Genomic DNA, 23,410 nt, shown 5'->3' with positions numbered 1-23,410 from the left:
CATTGCACGCAGAGTCAGGGTATATGCAACAGTTTGGGCCGCCTAATTTGCCAGAATTTTACGTAATTATGACATAACATTGAAGGTTGTGCAATGTAACAGGAATATTTAGACTTATGGATGCCACCCGTTAGATAAAATACGGAACGGTTCCCCATTTCACTGAAAGAATAAACATCTTGTTTTCGAGATTATAGTTTCCGGATATGACCACATTAATGACCTAAGGCTCGCATTTCTGTGTGTTATTATGTTATAACTAAGTCTATGATTTGATAGAGCAGTCTGATGAGCGATGGTAGGCACCAGCAGGCTCATAAAAATGAATTCAAACAGCACTTTCGTGCGTTTTGCCAGCAGCTCTGCTGTTTATGACTTCAAGCCTATCAACTCCAGAGATTAGGCTGGTGTAACGATGTGATGTGAAATGGCTAGCTAGTTAGCGGGGTGCGCGCAATAGCGTTTCAAACGTCACTCGCTCTGAGACTTGGAATAGTTGTTCCCCTTGATCTGCATGGGTAACGCTGCTTCGAGGGTGGCTGTTGTTGTTGTGTTCCTGGTTCGAGCCCAGGTAGGCGCGAGGAGAGGTACGGAAGCTATACTGTTACACTGGCAATACTAAAGTGCCTACAAGAACATCCAATAGTCAAAGGTATATGAAATACAAATGGTATAGAGAGAAATAGTCCTTACCTGGGAATATTGAACACTATATTGAACAGACGCTTCACAAGTACTCAACTGGCAGCTTCATTAAATAGTACCTGCAAAACACCAGTCTCAACGTCAACAGTGAAGAGGCGACTCCGGGATGCTGGCCTTCTAGGCAGAGTTGCAAATAAAAAGCCATATCTCAGACTGGCCAATAAAAATAAAAGATTAAGATGTGCAAAAGAACACAGACAGTGGACAGAGGAACTCTGCCTAGAAGGCCAGCATCCCGTGGTCACCTCTTCAATGTTGACGTTCAATTTAATGAAGCTGCCAGTTGAGGACATGTGAGACGTCTGTGTCTCAAACTAGACACTCTAATGTACTTGTCCTCTTGCTCACTTGTGCACCTGGGCCTCCCACTCCTCTTTATATTCTGGTTAGAGCCAGTTTGCGCTGTTCGGTGAAGGGAGTAGTATACAACGTTGTACGAGATCTTCAGTTTCTTGGCAATTTCTCTGACAAGTTTCAGAAGAAAGGTCTTCATTTCTGGCCATTTTGAGCCTGTAATCGAACCCACAAATGTTGATGCTCCAGATACTCAACTAGTCTAAAGGACAGTTTTATTGCTTCTATAATCAGAACAATAGTTTTCAGCTGTGCTAATATAATTGCAAAAGGGTGTTCTAATGATCAATTAGCCTTTTAAAATGATAAACTTAGATTAGCTAACACAACATGTCATTGGAACACAGGAGTGATGGTTGCTGATAATGGGCTTCTGTACGTCTATGTAGATAATCCATAAAAAATCTGCTGTTTCCAGCTGCAATAGTCGTTTACAACATTAACAATGTCTACACTGTATTTCTGATCAATTTGATGTTATTTTAATGGACAAAACATTTATTTAAAAAACAAGGACATTTCTAAGTGACCCCAAACTTTTGAACGGTAGTGTATGTTTGTGTGAATATGTATGCATGCATGCACATGTGTATGCATGCACATGTGGATGTGGATTCACATGTGTGAGTATAGTATAGGTGCGTAATATGTTCACATCAGGACATTTCTCCCACATATGTGTTTGCATGCATACATACGTGTGCATTCACATGTGTGAGTGTGTGTGCGTCTGTGTGTCCGTGACATAGCTTTCGATCCCCTAAACACATAGATAAGGTCATTCACCCTGGGAACCTAAAGGGTTGAACAGGACCACTGTATGTTCCAAACTGTAACATGTGGGGATCAGAAGCAGAGCTGCAATCGGACGACAAAGACAAAAAGTTACACAAAGGAATGAAAGACTTATTTGATCAACTATACAAATGCTGCTCTTTCAAGACCACAAGTGCAACTACCCATCCACCAAGAGCTACTGTCACAGTCTTGGGTACAAAACACAGGAAACAAATCATAGCTGTATTTTCTTAATAACATTACAAAATCTCTATCATCCATAATGTTCATCCATTTTTCTCCATTCTCTCAACTTGAGAGTGTAAACAAGGGAACATTAAGCAACAATGCTTTTAAAACCAGAATAACTTGTCAGGGCATGACTGCCTCATTATTTGTTTTATTTCACCTTTATTTAACCAGGTAGGCCAGTTGAGAAAAAGTTCTCATTTACAACTGCGACCTGGCCAAGATAGAGCAATGCAGTGCGACACAAACAACACAGTACTTTACAATAGAAAAGTCTATACAGTGTGTGGAAATGTAGTAAGATTAGGGAGGTAAGTAAATAAATAGGCCACAGTGGTGAATTAATTACAATTTAGCAATTAAACACTGAAGTGATAGATGTGCAGAAGATGAATGTGCAAGTAGAGATACTGGGGTTCAAAGGAGCAAATAATAAATAACAATATGGGGATGAGGTAGTTGGGTGGGCTATTTACAGATGGGCTATGTACAGGTGCAATTATCGGTAAGCTGCTCTGACAGCTGATGTGAAAGCTGTGTGAAAGTTCAATAGTTCAAAAGCTAGTGATGTTATAATAATCATTATCATACCATAATACACTATAATTTAATAGCAGTAACAATATCTCTCCTCAGTCTCCTGTGATGACCTGTCTGGGGCTTATCATTTTGGGCCCTGATATTATTAGCTTGGGTTTTGAAGACAATTTGCACTAAGATGTAAATATTAGGTCCAATGTTTATTTTTAGGCTTTACTGGATCTGAAGTTACTTTAAATATGGTTCTTATTTTGTTAAATTAATTCAGGGACGTCTCCACTCCATACAACGGTCTCATTGTGTAAATGTTGTTTCAATAGTCTGAGCACTTTCCCAGGTTCATTTCAGGTCTGTAGAGCAGTGTCTCAAAAAATGGTGGGTCACAGCCAACTCTTAAGCGGTTGCAGTTCAAGATAAGCCTGATATCAGGCAGATATATTCTGTGCTTCAATATTTGTCTGATCTCAGTTTAGTTCTTGATTGGGATAAGGCTAGAATGAGCCTCTCTAACTCCTGTCCTGGAGAGCTGCTGGGTGAGTACAGGCTTTTGTTCCAGTCCAGTGGTAACACATCGGTATTCCAACACATACAGTGGTCCTGTTCAACCCTTTATGTGACCAGGGTGTTAGCCTTATTAGCTTGGGCTTTAATGACAATCTGCGCTAAGATGTAAGTTGGGCCCTCTCCTGTCTGTCTGTCTGTCTGTCTGTCTCCCATCGGTCTTGTCTGTCTGTGTGCCTGCTTGCCTGTCTGTACTGTCTGTCCCGTCTGTCTGTATCTTGTTAAAGCAGGTGGTTGGCTTTTAGCGCTACAGTACAGTGGTGCCACTCTTTCATATCAATCCCCCATGACAACAAGGCCTAACGGCAGGAGTTTAGTGCCTTGGCAACGGCTTCTGGGGAGCTCTGTTGCCGAGGTGCGGTGTAGTAGAATCTCCATGTTGGCTGAGAGAGGTGGCTGTGGAGGAATATAACCATCTGACAAAAAAGCAGGGAGAGGTAGTGTGTGTCACAGCCATACTGTTCTCTGTACATATCATGTGAACAATCCATATGTTATATTTCATAAGTGAAACTCTATCAAATATGTGAATGGGCGCACATAATGATTCAAATATGTGTGTGCTTGCGCGCATCCATGTGTGAGTGTGCGTTTCTGTCTGCCTACGTCTGTGTGTTCAGCTCACCATGACGTGTGACACCACACTGACAGTGTTCTGTGCACCCGGAGAAAGCAGGGCAGTGATGAGAAGTTGTTTCCACATATTAATTGGGTCACTTCGTCAATGATTCATCATCAGCACACACAAGGTAGAACGAGGCACCCCATACTGTACAAATCAGATAACATCAGTCTATGTTAATACTTCTAGTCAGGGAGAGATGGAGACTTGGGTCAAATACATGATAAAATACTAGAGGCTGCACTTTTGGGACTATTCTATTGTTCCCATAGTACGGGGGAAAAGGTCTATTATAGATTAGTGGATCGCATCATTGGTCCATTATGAGACAGGGTATCTCTCTTACTGCAGTACGGATAATCATCTTTACACTGAAAGGTTACTAAAACCATAGTTTGTAGTGATACTTTTCTTTTGTAGTCCTAACTTTAATCTGTAATCTACATCTGTTGCTTTCTGAACAATAGATTAATTTAAAATGTAAGGCAAAAGGCTTGCTGTTGTGTTCTACACAGTAGCCTATGAACTGTCATGTGGCATGACTTCCAACGACATAACAGAACTCATTTGAAAGTTGTGGAGGCTGGAACTGATATTGGAAACGACATAATTCAAACATTTACAAAGTTATTAAGAATGTATGGTGAAGGCTTGACAGTGCTGCTCTATTTCAAGCCTGAGATAAATATGGAATGAATAGGACAGTACACAGAGGACAATACACAGATGATAATACATAGATGATAATACACAGAGGACAGTACAGAGAGGATAATACACAGAGGACAATACACAGAGAACAAGCTTTCTTATCCTCTTCATCCTCTAGCAATTTTCCCTCGAATGCAGTCAGTGCACCTGTCTGTCTGGTCAGATGTGTGGCTTTAGACGAGACATTGAGCTCACTGTCCATTCAAATCTTTTATATCTAAACCAGTCGAACCTCATAATAGTGACACAACTAAAGGCAAATAGGAATATTGTACCAAAAACATACACTACATGACCAAAAATCATGGGTATTGAAATGGAGTTGGTCCCACCTTTACTAATATAACAGCCTCCACTCATCTGGGAAGGCCTTCCACTAGATGTTGGAACATTGCTGCAGGGACTTGGTTCTATTCAGCAAAAATATTATTAGTGAGGTCAGGCACTGATGTTGGGTGATTAGGACTGGCTCGCAGTCGGCGTTCCAATTCATCCCAAAGGTGTTTGATGGAAGTTCTTCCACACTAATCTCGACAAACCATTTCTGTATGGACCTCGCTTTGTTCACGGGGGCATTGTCATTTGTCATGCTGAAACAGGAAAGGGCCTTCCCCAAACTTTTTCCACAAAGTTGGAAGCACAGAATCGTCTAGAATGTTATTGTATGCTGTAAGATTTCCCTTCACTGGAACTAAGGGGCCTAGCCCAAACCATGAAAAACAGCCTCAGACCATTAGTCTTCCTCTACCAAAGTTTAGTTCGCACTATGCATCCGTTCTCCTGGTATCCGAGATTCGTCCATCGGACTGCCAGATGGTGAAGCGTGACTCATCACTCCAGAAAACGTGTTTCTACTTCTCCAGAGTCCAATGGCGGCGAGGTTTACACCACTCCAGCCGACACTTGGCATTGCACATGGTGATTTTAGGCTTGTATGCGGCTGCTCGGCCGTGGAAACCCATTTCATGAAGCTCCCGACGAACAGTTGAAATCAAATCAAATTTTATTTGTCACATGCGCCGAATACAACAGTCCTTAACCAAGAATGCAGTTTTAAGAAAAAAGTGTTAAGAAAGTATTTACTAAAATAAACAGAAGTATATATATATATTTTAATTAAATAAATAAATAAAATTAAATTAAAATAAAGGAGCAACAATAAAATAACAGTAGCTGACGTTGCTTCCAGAGGCAGTTTGGAACTCGGTAGTGAGTATTGCCGAGGACAGACGATTTTTTACGCGCTACACTCGGCGGTCCCGTTCCGTGAGCTTCTGTGGCCTACCAATTCGCGGCTGAGCCGTTGTTGCTCCTAGACGTTTCCACAATAACAGCACTTACAGTTGACTGGGGCAGCTCTATCAGGGCAGACATTTTACAAACTAACTTGTCGGAAAGGTCGCATCCTATGACGGTGCCATGTTGAAAGTCACTGAGCTCTTCAGTAAGGCCATTCTACTGCCAATGTTTGTCTATGGAGATTGCATGACTGTGTGCTCGATTTTATACACCTGTCAGCAATGGGTGAGGCTGAAATGTCCCTTATATACTCATTTGAAGGGGTGTCCACATAGGTTTGTATATAGAGTGTACCTTACAAACCACAATGTGATGCTACACCTAAGTTTCGAAGACATCTTTGGCATACCAACCGATAATCCATACCAGAAAGCTTTATAGGCCTACACCTTAAAAATACACTTTCACATTCAATCAAACAGAAATAGTATAATACACCACCCATGTCAATTTTATGTCTCAGCCTCTCTCTTCCTCTCTAATAATGTGCCTGCAAGCCTTAAATATTCAAATTACAATGTTTCTGGGATACCACAACCTGTCCTCACTGTAAAACATCTCATCCTCGCACCATAGCTGTCAGCGATTGCGCTCTTTTGGTAATACCCTGTGTGTGTGTGAGTACTATGTGTATGTGCTGTACGCGTGCATGTGCCCTCTGGGTAACACACTCCCTGTCCCTCAGCTCGAGAGGTGGTCTCCTCACTCCTGTGCCCAGTGTAATTAGTTCATTAGAATCGTTGTGGCGTCTTCGCCTGGTGGCCGGGGAGATTTAATAAGAGCTCTGGGTTGTTTCTCTCTCTCAGACACTTGTCTCCATGGAGCTAGGATTCCCCTCTGGAATTTGTAATAATGCAGCACTCTCTCTCCAATAAAGCCGTAAAGACAGGAACATCAAACAAAGAACAGAAGCTTGGTGAATCCTCTCTCCTCCACCGTAGAGCCAAAGGCACAGATACGGTCTATATTGTGTCTGTATATGGCTATTTCTACTGCCTAGCCAATAATGTGCTGTAAGTACATTTGACCATTTGTTTTTTTATAGAGACACTATAAAAACGCATATTATGTAAAGTATTAATACCCCTTGACTTATTCCCCATTTTGTTGTGTTACAGCCTGAATTAAAAATGTATGAAATATATCTCACCCAACTACACACAATACCCCATAAGTGAAAACATGTTTTTTTAATTTTTTCCAAATGTATTGAAAATTAAATACAGAAATATATCCACACCCTTGAGTCAACACATTTAGAATCAACTTTGGCAGCTATTACAGCTGTGAGTCTTTCAGGGTAAGTATTTAAGAGCTTTGCACACCTGGGCCCAGACTCACAAAACCTTAAGAATAAATGTATTCTTAACTACCATTTTCCCCTTAACTATAGACTTAAGAAGAAAGTTAAGCAAAGTTGCTATTACTCAAAAAGGTTATTGAACATTTTTTTGTGTAATTTCTTAAGTTTCTCCTTAAGCAAAAAGTTAAGATGAAATTACATTCTTGAAAATAATTCTTAATTCCAAGATAGATAAACTATTGTCTTAAACTCAGGGCAGTGAGAGAAAAAGTTAATGAAAGAAATTGACCATGTTTAATTCACTCACAAACTTCATCTGAAAGTTTCAGTAAGTTTATTTTAAATCCAAGAACATGTTTTAGAACATTGAAATATGCTAACACGATTGCCATTGCTAGTTAAACGGTTGCCTAGCAACAAACCTCTTAAGAAGATTTGTAAGAAGATATTTGAGAAGTTCGTAAGAAAATCATTATATCTTAAGATATTGTTGAGGAATTTCACTTACGAACTATCTTATGAACTTCTTTTTTTTCTTAAGAAGCTTGTTACGTTTTTGCGTAAGAGGTGTTTTGTGAATCTGGGACCTGGATTGTACAATATTTGCACATTATTATTTTTACATTTCTTCATGCTCTGTTAAGTTGGTTGATGATCATTGTTGGACAGCCAATTTCAAGTCTTGCCATAGCTTTTCAAGACGATTTAAGTCAAAATTGTAACTAGTCCACTCAGGAACATTCAATGTTGTCTTGGTAAGCAATGCCAGTGCAGCCTTGTGTTTTAGGTTATTGTCCTACTGAAAGGTGAATTTGTCTCCCTGTGTCTTTTGGAAAGCAGACTAAACCAGATTTTCCTCTAGGATTTTGCCTGTGCTTAGTTCTATATCCTAAAAAACTACCTAGTCCTTGCCGATGACAAGCATACCCATAACATGATGCAGCCACCACCATGCTTGAAAATGTGAAGAGTGGTACATTTTTCACATGTATTCAGGACATAAAGTTTTACTTCAGTGCCTTTTGGCAAACCGGATGCATGTTTTGTAATATATTTTTTTCTGTACTGGCTTCCTTCTCATGCAAAGTGTAATTAATAACTTCACCATGGTCAAAGGGATATTAAGCACTATTATTGCACACAGAGTGAGTCCATTCAACTTTCTATGACTTGTTTAAGCACATTTTTTATCCTGAACTTATTTAGACTTTCCAATAACAAAGGTGTTACTTATTGACTCAAGACATTACAGTCTTTCATTTTTAATTAATTTATAAAAATGTCTAAATTCAGAATTCCACTTCAAAATTATGGGGTATTGTGTGTAGGCCGGTGACACAAAATCTCAATTTAATACATTTTAAATTCAGACTGTAACACAACAAACTGTGGAAAAAGTACAGGGGTGTGAATACTTTCTGAAGGCACTGTGTCTATGTAAAATGTCCATTCCACATTTTTTATAAATGATCATAAAAAACGTAGTAGTTGGCCTTTTGAAGAAGATTTCCAGGGGGCTCTCTTGATATAAACTGCGATTAATGTGTGGTTGTATTGTGTTACATTTATAGTAGGAAGACTGAGGTAGCCACGGCGGGCTCAAATCTTCTAGTGTAGCCTTCATATTTACCCAGTGTTTTCCCTAGATTATAATCCGGACGGAGCACAAAGACACCCTAAAATGACATCCAAGGCCTGTTTGAACAACATTTTCAATTGAAAACCATTTAGGTCCAATGCTTTTAGGCAGAAGGGGACCAGAACTAAGTGAACCCTTCCTGCAGATTTAGTTGACTTCCACCACTGAGTATGGTTACACACAAACATTAAAAGGATTATTGTGAAGTCAGATTAATATAATAGCTCGAATTAAATGTTTACATGCTTTGCAAAAATAACAATTTCCCTAATAAACTTGTTTACATGGACACATCTGAAACCAGGCTACCTGATGATTGGACACAGATACACGCAGAAAATCGCAAATCAAAATCTTTACCACATGTTATTTTTGGGAAGCCTATTTGATTCTGAGTTCGGACATATACAATTTGTATGTGAAAACTATTTCTAAGATACATACTTTCCAAACTTTTTTTCACTCGCGCTAAAGATGGAGGCTTGTGCTGCTGGTGAGGGTAGATGCAGATCAAATACACAGCTGAAACTCTGATTGAGCTGTTTACATGTAGAAAGATTGGTCAAAAAACCAGGTGTTTTAAACGGCGTATGCTTACTTCGATTATGACCTTACGCTGATTAAAATAAGCAGAGTTAGGTGTTTTCGTGACTATTGCAATACCCGGCCTACTTACATTATCAGTTTAATATCGAATTATTAGTGTGCATGTAAACGTACTAGGTGATACATGAAAGTAAGATATTAATGGATGTGGACTCACGTGATGATGAGCGAGGTGGCGAAGAGCAGTGTGGTGAGCAGGCCCCGCTGGCAGTCAGCGTTCTTCCGCTGGCGCTGGTGCATCTCGCCGCCACAGTTTTCGCAGCAGCGGCACAGGCAGAAGAAGAGGCCAACCAGGGGCAGTAGGACAATGAAGAGCAGGCCGAGCACGGCACACACCATGAAGCCTGTCTCATAGTAGATGGCCTGGAGAGAAGAGGAGTAGATGGGAGGAGGGAGACGGTGAAGAAGAGAGAGGGAGTGAGGAGAGCGGGAGAAGTAGAGAGGGAGGAGTAGACGATTCCAGAATGATGATGAGAGCCCACAGTTGGCATTGACACTTTCCTTAAATGTAATTTCATACAGTACATAGTAGGCTACTTCATGGCCATGTTTGATAGCTTTTGCAATTTGGCAATTTTTCCCCCCACCTTTATTTAACCAGGTAGGCCAGTTGAGAACAAGTTCTCATTTACAACTGCGACCTGGCATTGATGGCTGTGGAGATATTATCCTCAAAATCAATGCCAAATGTGTGACACTTTAAGCCTAGGCATGGCACAGTGATACCGTTTGACATAATTTCTGAATTTTGATACTATTTGCATACTATGCAGCAAAAATGCAAACGATAACAGGAATAACACCATAAAACAGGGTTTCCCAACCAACGGCCGACGGGTGGTTTTATTTCACCCGCAAGTTTTCTGAGCAAAATAAAATAAAAACAAATACATTTTCATTGTTGGACATAAAAGTAAAAACACCTGGAAATCAGTTCCAAATTATTTAAATTTTTAAAATCTCATCCCAAGTATTCTCAAGCATTACAGAGACACGTGTATACAAATGAAAGCAAATGATTATGTTTTAGTCAAATATTATATCTGTTTTGGAATCTTGTGGTCAATTTGCAGTATACAAATGATTTGTAATTATGTTCTGGCCCCCCGACATTCAGCCCCAGAAAAAAATTGGTTGAATCTATACTACCGTTCAAAAGTTTGGGTCACTTTTTCCTTGTCACAATTTCCTTGTTTTTGAAAGAAAAGCACTTTTTTTTGGTCCATTAAAATAAAATAAAATTGATCAGAAATACAGTGTAGACATTGTTAATGCTGTAAATGACTATTGTAGCTGGAAACGGGTGATTTTTTATGGAATATCTACATAGGCGTACAGGGGCCCATTATCAGCAACCATCACTCCTGTGTTCCAATGGCACGTTCACGTTGTGTTAGCTAATCCAAGTGAATCGTTTTTAAAAGTACCCGCAAAACACCAGTCCCAATGTCAACAGTGAAGAGGCGACTCCGGGATGCTGGCCTTTTAGGCAGAGCAGCAAAGAAAAAAACATATCTCAGACTGGCCCAAAAAAGAAAAGAACACAGACACTGGACAGAGGAACTCTGCCTAGAGTCGCCTCTTCACTGTTGACGTTGAGACTGGTGTTTTGCGGGTACTATTTAATGAAGCTGCCAGTTGAGGACTTGTGAGGCGTCTGCTCTCAAACTAGACACTCTAATGTACTTGTCCTCTTGCAGTTGTGCACCGGGGCCTCCCACTCCTCTTTCTATTCAGGTTAGAGCCCGTTTGCGCTGTTCTGTGAAGGGAGTAGTACACAGCGTTGTACGAGATCTTCAGTTTCTTGGCAATATCTCACATGGAATAGCCTTCATTTTGCAGAACAAGAATAGACTGACAAGTTTCAGAAGAAATATCTTTTGTTTCTGGCCATTTTGAGCCTGTAATTGAACCCACAAATGCAGATGCTCAGATACTCAACTAGTCTAATGAAGGCCAGTTTTATTGCTTCTTTAAACAGAACAACAGTTTTTCAGCTGTGCTAACATAATTGCAAAAGGGTTTTCTAATGATCAATTAGCCTTTTAAAATTATAAACTTTGATTAGCTAACAAAACGTGCCATTGGAACACAGGTGGTTGCTGATAATGGGCCTCTGTACGCTTATTTAGATATTCCATAAAAAAATCTGCCGTTTCCAGCTACAATAGTAATTTACAACATTAACTATGTCTACACTGTATTTCTGATCAATTTGATGTTATTTTAAATGGACAAAACAATTGATTTTCTTTCAAAAACAAGGACATTTCTAAGTGACCCCAAACTTTTGAACGGTAGTGTATATAGTTTATGATCCCTGCCATTAACAATGTCAAATCAATAGAAACATACATTGCATGACATTTTGCATCAACAATTGCTTTAAATGTGGGAACATCAACACAAAGGACATGCATGCAATCAACAACAACAAAAAATAAGACAAATGTTTAATTCAATAGGTGCAATTAGTTTAACGAATGAGACTAATTCTAGTGAAGGGCAAAGAAAGATTTAGTCCTTTAGTGTTGCTTCAGAAATAGCAATGCTACTTCAGTTAGCTATACTCTTAGAAAAAAGGGTTTTGGTTTGATTTGATTTATTAGGATCCCCATTAGCGACAGCCAGTCTTACTGTGGTCCGACACATAACGAAAAATACATTACAGACAAAAAAATGTACTTTACCATTTACAAAAGGGTTCTTCGGCTGTCCCCATAGGAGAACCCTTTTTGGTTCCCAGGTAGAACCCTATTTGGTTTCAGGTAGAACCCTTTTGGGTTCCATGTAGAACCCTCTGCAGAAACGGTTCTACATGAAACCAGAAATAGTTATTCAAAGGGTTCTCCTATGGGGACAGCCAAATAACTGTTTTAGGTTCCAGATAGCCCCTTTTTTTCTAACAGTGTAAGCTACAGTGGGGGTAGCTAGGTGAGATGGAGTAGAGGTCATGACCATAGAGGATTAAGTAGATGGGCCAAACTTTAGAGCACTCAATAGGCTGAACTTTAGAGTGCTCAATGGACCAAACTTTAGAGCACTCAATGGACCTACGTTGGAGCATTCAATGGACCAAACTTGAGAGCACTCAATGGGGCCTAACGTTAGAGCACTCAATGGGGCCTAACGTTAGAGCACTCAATGGACCAAACTTGAGAGCACCCAATGGACAAAACTTTAGAAAACTCAATGGACCTAACGTTAGAGCACTCAATGGACCAAACTTTAGAGCACTCAAGTTATCATGTCAGTTATCATGAACACTGTCTCCCACCTCCCCCTATTATATAAGGTCCCTGTCCCGCTTATCTCATCCTATCTCGACTGAACTAAGCGAGGGTGTTAAAAATGTAGACATTTTATAGGAATCAGTAATTCCCGCTCTGTATGTAACTTGTCACAATGACATTATGCTGCTTCATAATATGAAAAGGCTGAAAGGGGCAGCTATCAAAACGTCTGAATGACTCCTCTCATGGCTGCCCTTACTGATTCACAGTAATCTTCATCTTCATAACCCAGCGACCCTCCTGCACTGGAGATCTGCTGCCTTGCCATTTAGCACTCTCCAGGACCCTCTTGAAAAAGAGATTTCAAATCTCAAAGAGCCCTCCCTGGTTAAATAAAAGTTCAATCAAAAATGTAAAAAACCTCGGACTCAAATCTATTCTGAACTGAACTTTTTTTCCACCTCTTCTCCTTTTCTCTTCTGCTCGTTTTGAAAACTTTGGGCAAAGTTTCTAAATCTCTGGCTGCTCAGTTAATCCAACTTCTAAAGCCACTCTTTGGCTGAGTAAGGCTCACTGGGTGTCAGTCAGGTAGTTCCTGGAGGCTATGGATAAAGAGAAATCCTGTCTTAGCTAAAGCCCCCTCGCCCTGGCATCATTCTCTCCACATTATCAGAGGTGGTAAATCTCAGAGCCGGAGGGAATGTGTGACTTTTACTATAATGAACAAAGCATCCATCCATGTCTGACCAGCTCTTTGATGGTTTGGCCTTTTCTTTTGCCTTTACACGGTTCTGTTTGTCTTTGTTAAGAGTTCTGCACATCCACCACAATTGCTGTTAAATAGATTTTTCCATCAAAAGCTGTTTGAACTGGTTGGCAACTTGCAAGGGCACTTTGTGTACCTCAATGCTACGTGATCGGATTAATTCTCGAGGTTAAGATTCCAGGTGGGCCGTGCGCTACTCACTTTCTACTGGCATTTGTCCAATTAGGAGTGAAAACACACATACAGCCATTCTCTCAGTGCATAACAAGGAGAGAAAAAGTGACCTTTCTCTCCAGAATAACTGTCAGATTGCGAGAGGTTGTATGATGGGATGGTATTGGTAGCAGCAAACTATCATCTCTGTCCAATCCTTACCACCAGGCATATAATCCCTTTACATAGTTGAAACATCCTTCCAAAGATAAGGACCAAGAGCAAGAGTGGGAGTGTGTTGAAGTAGTGTCCACATCTAAAGAATCATTGTGAAATCTGAAAAAACACTTATCCCAAAAGCATGATTGTGTACTTACTACGTGCACATGCTAAAAGTAAGGAACGAGGTGGGTAGAAAACTAAGTGTGCCATTGTAGCAAAGTATTTATGCAAAAAAATAAGATTTCTTAAACATTTTGTTCATGTTTGTTTTATTATCTATACAATAGGCCATCCTTAATTTTGGCCCAATAGGCCTGGCATATTCCCACGTTCAAGGACCTTTCCGTTTTGAATGGGTTATTTTGCCTAAAAACCTTCAGCCCCCCCCTCATCAATCAACACACAATAGCCCATAATGACAAAGCAAAAACAGTTTACAAATAAAACACTTTAATATCACAGTTACATAAGTATTCAGACCCTTTACTCAGGACTTTGTTGAAGCACCTTTGGCAGCGATTATAGCCTCAAGTCTTCTTGGGTATGACGCTACAAGTTTGCACACTTGTATTTAGGGAGTTTCTCCCATTCTTCTCTGCAGATCCTCTCAAGCCCTGTCAGGTTGGATGGGGAGCATCGCTAAACAGCTATTTTCAGGTCTCTCCAGAGATGTTTGATTGAGTTCAAGTCTGGGCTCTGGCTGGGCCACTCAAGGACATTCAGAGACTTCTCCCAAAGCCAGTCCTGCATTGTCTTGGCTGTGTGCTTAGGGTCGTTGTCCTGTTGGAAGGTGAACCTTCGCCCCAGTCTGAGGTCCTGAGTGCTCTGGAGCCGGTTTTCATCAAGGATCTCTCTGTACTTTGCTCTGTTCATCTTTCCCTCAAGCCTGACTAGTCTCCCAGTCCCTGCCGCTGAAAAATACCTCCACAGCATAATGCTGCCACCACCATGCTTCACCATAGGGATACTGCCAGGTTTCCTCCAGACGTGACGTTTTCCATTCAGGCCAAATAGTTCAATCTTGGTTTCATATGACCAGAGAATCTTGTTTCTCATGGGCTAAGAGTACTTCACGTGCCTTCAGGAAAACTCCAAGCGGGCTATTAGGTACCTTTTACTGAGGAGTGGCTTCCATAAGGCCACCTTCTGGAAGGTTCTCCCATCTCCACAGAGGAACTCTGGAGCTCTGTCAGAGTGACCATCGGGTTCTTGGTCAACTCCCTGACCAAGGCTCTTCTCCCACGATTGCTCAGTTTGGCCAGGCGGCCAGCTCTAGGAAGAGTCTTGGTGGTTCCAAACCTCTTCCAGAAGCCACTGTGGTTTTGGGGACCTTCAACGCTGCAGAAATGTTTTGGTACCCTTCCCCAGATCTGTGCCTCGACACAATCCTTTCTCGGAGATCTACCAACAATTCCTTCGACTTCATGGCTTGGTTTTTGCTCTAACATGCACTGTCAACTGTGGGACCTTATATAGACAGGTGTGTGCCTTTCCTAATCATGTCCAATCAATTTAATTTGCCACAGGTGCACTCCAATCAAGTTTAAGAGTCTCATAGCAAAGGGTCTGAATACGTATGTAAATAAGGTATTTCTGTTTTTTATTTTTAATACATTTTATTTTTAATACATAAAAAATATATTTTTGCTTTGTCATTATGGGTTAGTAATAATTTAATCAATTTTAGAATAAGGCTGTAAAGTAACAAAATGTGGAAAAGGGGAAGGGGTCTGACTACTTTCCGAATGCACTGTATGAAAATCAGTATGACACAATCTCTCCAGTCATATGGGAATGTGATATATGAGATTCTTTATGGACTATGACTGTACTGAATATATCAGTGTCTTGGGATTTAACTGGAGTTCTGGCCTCAGCAGCACAGCTAGGGCTCAAGTGAGGCTCAGCATGGCAATGGTTTGACTGGCTGGCTGGGAGAGAAGAGGAAAATCACACTGCAGAGGACTCAGCCTGACTGAATGGTTGCCATGGAAATCCCTGGTCCTAAACACATTTGACCCTTTAAGAAATTGCTCATACACAGATACGAACTGTGCCTATCATTGTATGACTAGTATGATCACATCAGAGGAGGCTGGTGCAAGGAGCTATAAGAGGACCGGCTCATTGAAAAGGCTGGAATGGAATCAGTGGAATGGTACCAAACACATCAAACACATGGAATCAATGAAAATGTATTCCATTCCCGCCATTACATTGAGACCGTCCTCCTATAGCACCCCCCACCAGCCTCCTCTGGATAATTTAATACATTACAGTAAAAGCCCATATAAACCCATTGGTTATATCCTGACTGTCATAGAACTTTGAATCAAATTCCCATTATGACCATTTATCTTAAGTAGTTTCTAGGACCCTCACCCCAGCGGACAACATTTGTCATGGGAATAGACAGTCAAGTTATGAAGTCTGGTTTTCTGGTTGAAGAGATGTCAGATAACCATATTAGAAGCAGATAAAGAGGTATTTTTTTTATAGTTGCTAAAAAGACATGTACACAAAATGTCCTTTTGCCATGAGTGTACAATCTCACGTTGTCATTGCAACATCTGATCTCATTGCAACGTGTTTTGCCCACTGGGTCACTTCAATAAATGTGATGGCAGAGTGAGCTAAAGATATGCTAGATGGGTGAGGGGTAGTTGGGGAAGGACTGGGACCATACAGGTGGATGAAGGTATAGGAGGCTAGGTAGTGTGCAAACTTTACCTGGAGTGTCAGCACAATGTTCTCTGGCTGAGGATTGCCCAGTCAGATGAAGAAGGCATGCAGAAGACAAAGGCAACGCAGAGTCAAAGAAATAATGTGGATGAAGCAGAAAATCAAACTTAAAATTCACATGCATATTCAGACAGTTGCACATACAGACAAAGAGCATCTATAGGCTCTAATGTATAGTACATTCCATCTTTGATGTCGTTTTAATGTTTTGACCTGCAATTGACTGGAGGCTTCAAAACAGTTAAATAAATGCTGTCTGGAATAAATAAATGCTATCTGGAAACATTCAAACACTTTTCTTCTGAAGATTCAGGAGAAGCCTAGATCTTCAAAGAAAAAATTAGACTGATTTCTCCCTCTGTTTGCTGTCGTACACATTGCCAGAGGCAATAACTGTTCTTCCAGCGTACCTACACATAAGAAGGTCTCGCCTTGGATTACAAAAGCAATTAACACATTGCTTTAGAATAGATAGGGAAGTGCACAACATCTCAAATATGAGTCATTTCCGTATCATAAATAACTGCGTGACACTAGTGAGAAAGTCAAATCATAAAAATCTATGAACAAGCACAGATAAACATAAAGTGTGTACACAAACAGACTCACCTTCTGATACTCCGACTGAATGGCTCCAAATTTATCCTTGGCGACTTTGACGACGAGATCTGAAACGACATGGAGGAAACAGACACAGTGTGAGGTCCACTTGTCGCAGTTCAGCGGCTGTCACAGTTTGTTACGCAACATCATGTTCCCCCAGAAGTACAGTACAGAAACATTAACAACACCACCCCCTGAGGACCACCTTTCAGCTCTAAACTGTACAGTAGTAAATGACTTACAGTGCTGTGATGCTATAGTACACAGAGAACCAGCTACACAATATGAAGGCTAATAATTTGTTATTTACAGTATATCATATCCACGGGGGTTCAGCCAGAGATACATGATAGTGTTCTTTTTAATTGTGTGTGTCCAGAAAAGCTACCCACTGATCTAGAAACCGGCTATTGCATCTCCAGTAGTGGTGGATGATACCGTATAGTAGAAATGTAGAACTCTAGACATTTAGTGGGCAGTAATATTTGATATGTGTATATACAGTATACTATATACTGTATACACATCACATGCAACTCGTAATAAGACTAAGCCATTAGCCTACTCAAATGGTTATCTGACTCCATGAAGATAGATTGGACTATGGTTGAGTTACAGTAATAGGCAATGAAGAAATGTCTGGGAATGGAATTCTAAATACAAGTGTATTTAATTACTTTGTAAAATGAAGGGATTCACATACAAGGCATGAAGCTTAAGTTACAAAGCATTAACAAGCATTGCAAGGCATTATTCTAAGCATGGTCAGAGACAAAGAGAGAGAGAAAGAAACCATGGCTTGTGCCATGGCCCATAGCTCATGGGAGAAGGAGAGAAACAGGGTAGGTATCTCACCACAGCAAATCAAATCAAATCAAATCCAAGTGTTTTGTCACGTGCGCCGAATACAACAGGTGTAGTAGACCTTACAGTGAAATGCTTACTTACAGGCTCTAACCAATGGTGCGGAAAAAAAGGTATGCGTGTGTGCGTGTAGGTAAGTAAAGAAATAAAACAACAGTAAAAAGACATTTGAAAAAAGAGTAGCAAGGCTATATACAGACACCTGTTAGTCAGGCTTATTGAGGTAGTATGTACATGTAGGTATCGTTAAAGTGACTATGCATATAAGATAAACAGAGAGTAGCAGCAGCGTAAAATAGGGGTTGGGGAAGGCACAAAATGCAAATAGTCCGGGTAACCATTTGGTTAGATGTTCAGGAGTCTTATGGCTTGGGGGTAAAAACTGTTGAGAAGCCGTTTTGTCTTAGACTTGGCACACCGGTACCGCTTGCCATGCGGTAGTAGAGAGAACAGTCTATGACTGGGGTGGCTGGGGTTTTTGACAATTTTTAGGGCCTTCCTCTGACATTGCCTGGTCAGGAACATAAGAGAAAGAACAATGAATTTTATCTAAACATCTCAGTTGTTTGGATTCAAAATCTGAGTTGTTGACCAATACTACTACTGTAAAGTTAACCTCCAATTAGATATCAGACCTACAGTGGGACAAACAAGTATTCAGTCAGCCACCAATTGTGCAAGTTCTCCGACTTAAAAAGATGAGAGGCCTGTAATTTTCATCATAGGTACACTTCAACTAGGACAGACAAAATGAGGAAAAAAAATCCAGAAGATCACACTGTAAGATTTTTAATGAATTTATTTGCAAATTATGGTGGAAAATAAGTATTTGGTCACCTACAAACAAGCAAGATTTCTGGCTCTCACAGATCTGTAACTTCTTCTTTAAGAGGCTCCTCTGTCCTCCACTCGTTACCTGTATGAATGGCACCTGTTTGAACTTGTTATCAGTATAAAAGACACCTGTCCACAACCTCAAACAGTCACACTCCAAACTCCACTATGGCCAGGACCAAAGAGCTGTCAAAGGACACCAGAAACAAAATTGTAGACCTGCACCAGGCTGGGAAGACTGAATCTGCAATAGGTAAGCAGCTTGGTTTGAAGAAATTAACTGTGGGAGCAAGTATTAGGAAATGAAAGACATACAAGACATACAAAAGTGCCCTGTATCCTCCTCCGGAACATGGCAAACAGCCATAAACCCACAGTAGGCTCTGGGTTAGCATTCATAATATAATTCCATGGGAAGGTTTCAAAAGAAATCCTTGAAACATTTCAAGTGAACTCTATAGACAATGCAATAACGCACCTGATTTGACACAAACTGTTATAATCTGTTATAACAGTTAGCCCTAGCGCCTGTCAGTACAAATTATCACTGCCATTATCTGACACATGGGTTTCTACTTGGCTAGTTAGCTACCTAGATATGGTTTGACTGAAAATCGGAGTCAAGTGTTACTATTATCTCTGTGTTTCACTGAACCTAATGCTGTGGGAAGAAGAGGAGGCATGCAATTAAAAAAGGTGACAAAGTGACAAATATTACTATTATAATGTTCACCCAATTAATTCCAAGTAACATGTATAAACCCATGTCAGCTGCTGTGCTGCTAGCTGACTTGCTAATGGTATTAGATTGAGGGGACTCTTTAACACTAATGGAGAGGAACTGGCCTGCCACCTTTACCTCACTGACGGTGTTGAAAAGCGTATGAGACACACATGACCATCAACAAAGTAATAGTTCCTCATGTATTTCCTGTTCCACCTTGTGCAATGGAAAATCGTCAGTTATTGAAGGGCCATGTCTGAGAGTCTCTCGTCTTCATTTTGACCTAACAACATTGTACTGGTCTGCTCTGTATACTGACTTGGAGTTTTATTTTAGGATGCAAACGCTTGTGTATGAACCAAAAACAATAGGTGTTTTTAGGTCAGTCAAAGATGGCGGGTGGGTGCAGGAGACTTCACCTTGAAGCTTGAAAGCCTCATGGCAAAGACAGTACAGCAGGGTTTGTCAACTATGTTTTGCCTCCTGCCAAATGTTTTCTGAGCTAATAGTTGGTGGGCCAGGGCATAATTACTATATAGTATTAGCACAATACATTTTCCTACACTACAAATTTAACAACATTTTTAACAAATCTGATTAGTACATAACAAATTCAGTGACAATAACATAATCATTTCAATCTGATTACACTTAAAATCACCTTGTCACCATATTATTTTTGCCTATTTCTTTGAGCATTGATTGGTGGGGAAAAACAGGTTTACGTAGCCTACAGTAGGCTACACTACTTTTTCTTACATCAACATTCATTCAACACAATTAGCTTGATAGCAAGAGAAAATGTCGCTCTCAAAAAGTATTTTAAAAAAAATTGGATAATGAAAATCAAAGTTTCAGGGAAGAATGTACAGAGAGATATGCGTTCATCTTACCATCTTTTTCCAATGCCAAGCCAATATGTCTTATTTGCATTGAAAATGTCGCTGTTTGCAAATAATTAAATCTCAGACGTCATTATGAATCTAAGCATGGAACTTTCAAAGTGGCCTTCCCACCCCAGATTCCAGACGCAGAAATATTTTTGTTAACTGCAAGCTACACACAGCTTTTTTGGCTGACATATTCTGTCACTTAAATGGGTTCAATTTCCAGTTACAAGGAAGATGGAAAACGGTCGTGGACATGGTGGAAAAATGTAAGGCCTTTCCTAGGAAGCTTGAGTTGTTCGATTTGGACTTGACATCTGGAAGGCTTCTGCACTTCAGCACACTGAACAAACGACAGGCCACAGCATGGGAGATTTCATCAAGCAGCTGAGGGACAACTTCTCCAACAGATTTGAAGACTACAGAATGCCCAAGGATATCATTGTGTTTGTACGTGATCCTCTCACAGGCTGCCCAGGTGGATAATTCTCCTTCTTTGCTAAGAAAACGATACCATCGCTGGGTGAGGCCGCAATTCAAACTAAGCTGACTGAATTTGAGACATCGAGACAAATCAGGGATGCGCACAGGAGTGCCGAGTCCTTGTTTGTATTTTGGGTGGCATGCTCAGAGGAATACAGCCAATAAAGAAACGTGCATTTTATGTGCTAACAATGTTAGGATTGACTTACACCTGTGAGTCCTCATTTCCTCCAAGAACGCAATATAGACTCACGACAGTAACCGGCTTTCACATAAACCAATGGAGGATTGCCTGCGCATCAAAATCACAACTCTCTCACCGACATCCACAAGATCGTGTCCGAGGGGGATGCAACTTTTCTCATTGAGTAAGCAACGTAGTGTCCTATATGACTGTATTTAGTAAATACTAACATTATTGTGAGTGCTTATCCAGGGATATTTAGGTCTCAAGCTGACAGTTTGTTCTGTCGTTACAGGAGCATTCTATTCCGATACAGACATTCAGACACAGAGATCACATTTTTTTTCTTTAAATGTATTGTTTTATGTAGGTTTCTACATTTTTGGCCAGTTGCAATTGTAAGTAGGCCTAATAAATAAATAAAAATCCCACTTCTATTAGGCCATATATTTTTTGATTGTGAAAGATGCTGTTTAGCCTTATAGCCTAACCCAGCCAGTTGTTATTTTATATATGCCTAGGCTCAGAAGAAATAAACTCCATTTAAGCTCTCTTGTTATTTGTAAAGTCAAATTAAAATGAAGATTATTGATGAAATGAATTACTCGACTTGTGCAGGTTCAACTCCTATTGATTGCGCTGTGGTTGCAGCTTTACGTTTCAGCGCAGGCTTTATTAGTTGACTGTGTCCTGAATTCTCTCTCATGAATGAAGTTCATTAAAATGTAACTTTTGCATTATGTAGGTAGTGTAACTTCCTTCTTGGGACATTGCATTTGGGAGTTTTTGCATCTCGGGTCTGATAATTTTTCATTATTATGTTATTTTTTTAAATGAAAAAAATATTCATAATTCATTTGGGGGGCCACATAATATTGTTGGCGGGACAGATTTGGCCCACGGGCCGCAGTACAGTATGAAGATAGGCAGAAACTGCTTCTCCAATAGAAATACCGATCACGCTTGAGGATGATGTCATGGAGACGTTGTCTAGCTAAACTCAAGCGCAGATACACGTCATCGGGTCTGAAGGCCGTCTCTCGTGAACTGCGTATGTGCATGCCATCAAATCAAATGCACACCTTCACTATAACGTAGTTATTGACAAAAATGTAAACGTGTCAGATTGTCACTTTCACGAGGTTGGAGAAATAACAGGTTCAATTACTAAAGATATTGGCTAGAATCTAGGTTGTGCCATTTGATTTTGTGAAAATTAACAACTAAGGAATACATTTTTCACTTCTCTCATTGACTTCTCAAAACCCAGCCTGGTGTCCTCGGTCTGCTTCGCAAGCCTTCCCGGAAGTCTCGTGTTGTTGCGCCTCTGGGTTTTGAAACACTGTGCTCCCGGCATGGGTAACACAATCTGCAGCTGGTGTTGACAGTTGTAGTGACACGGCCTCAAACTGACCACGCAGAAGTAATACAGTCTGCCTTGACCTCCCATTGAACCCAAAAAGAGCTATAGTTACTAAACACAAAAATGTAAACTCACAAAACATACTGTAGTAGCAGAACTGTTTGAAAAGCTTACATCTACACTGGAATTGTTATGTCTGGTTAAATATCCCAAAGCAACATTGTTTTTATCTTCGGTAAACAGTGATTAGGCATAATAAGGTTTTATTTTATTCATGCTTATAATAAACCAAAGAGAAAATTATAGTTGAAATATAGGACATGTTCAGCATATGTGTCAGTTTTCCAAAGTTAGATAACTCGCTAATTAAACACTATAATGTCATGAAGCATTACAATAGGCATGCATAGATACACTGATGAGGATGCAGTAGCTTGTGAACAGTATAAGCATACTCTTGTGGGCTTGTCAGCAAGCTAGTTAACTGACCTAAAATGCTGCTCATGTTTCAGTATCTGTTCTCATCATAATCATATAGAGTCATGACGACATCAGTTGTGCCTGACTTATTGTGACAACTATTATAAAAACTGAAAGGTAGATGAAACGCAGATGTCATAATATCAGGGTAAAGGATTGGCAGGAGGGGGAAGAGATCCAATGTGTGTTGGGGCTAGGAGGACATAGTGATGCTAGGGCTATAGAAACAGGTCAGGGGGATATAGTGATACTAGGGCTATAGAAACAGGTCAGGAGGACATAGTGATACTAGGGCTATAGAAACAGGTCAGGAGGACATAGTGATACTAGGGCTATAGAAACAGGTCAGGGGGATATAGTGATGCTAGGGCTATAGAAACAGGTCAGGGGGATATAGTGATACTAGGGCTATAGAAACAGGTCAGGGGGATATAGTGATGCTAGGGCTATAGAAACAGGTCAGGGGGATATAGTGATGCTAGGGCTATAGAAACAGGTCAGGGGGA

At 40.3% G+C, this 23,410-nt stretch overlaps 1 protein-coding gene across 10 annotated transcripts in view; it reads right to left on the bottom strand.

Annotated features, from left to right (window-relative positions):
- LOC112221064 (prominin-1-A) overlaps nt 1–23,410 on the bottom strand; it is a 113,521-nt gene that overhangs the window by 50,778 nt on the left and 39,333 nt on the right. For 6 of the 10 annotated variants that reach the window (XM_024383145.2, XM_024383153.2, XM_024383150.2 and 3 more), the window contains exons 2-4: nt 17,092–17,150; nt 16,471–16,497; nt 9,524–9,729 (exon numbers count right to left, since the gene is read on the bottom strand). In XM_024383145.2, coding sequence (XP_024238913.1) covers nt 9,524–9,729; nt 16,471–16,497; nt 17,092–17,150 — 292 coding nt within the window. The remainder of the gene's footprint in view (nt 1–9,523; nt 9,730–16,470; nt 16,498–17,091; nt 17,151–23,410) is intronic. The other 4 variants (XM_024383147.2, XM_024383151.2, XM_024383148.2 and 1 more) reach the window with 1 other exon arrangement.

The sequence above is a fragment of the Oncorhynchus tshawytscha genome, linkage group LG21, assembly GCF_018296145.1.
Source record: "Oncorhynchus tshawytscha isolate Ot180627B linkage group LG21, Otsh_v2.0, whole genome shotgun sequence".
Lineage (NCBI taxonomy): Eukaryota > Metazoa > Chordata > Actinopteri > Salmoniformes > Salmonidae > Oncorhynchus > Oncorhynchus tshawytscha.
This window is presented reverse-complemented; position numbering and strand designations above follow the sequence as displayed.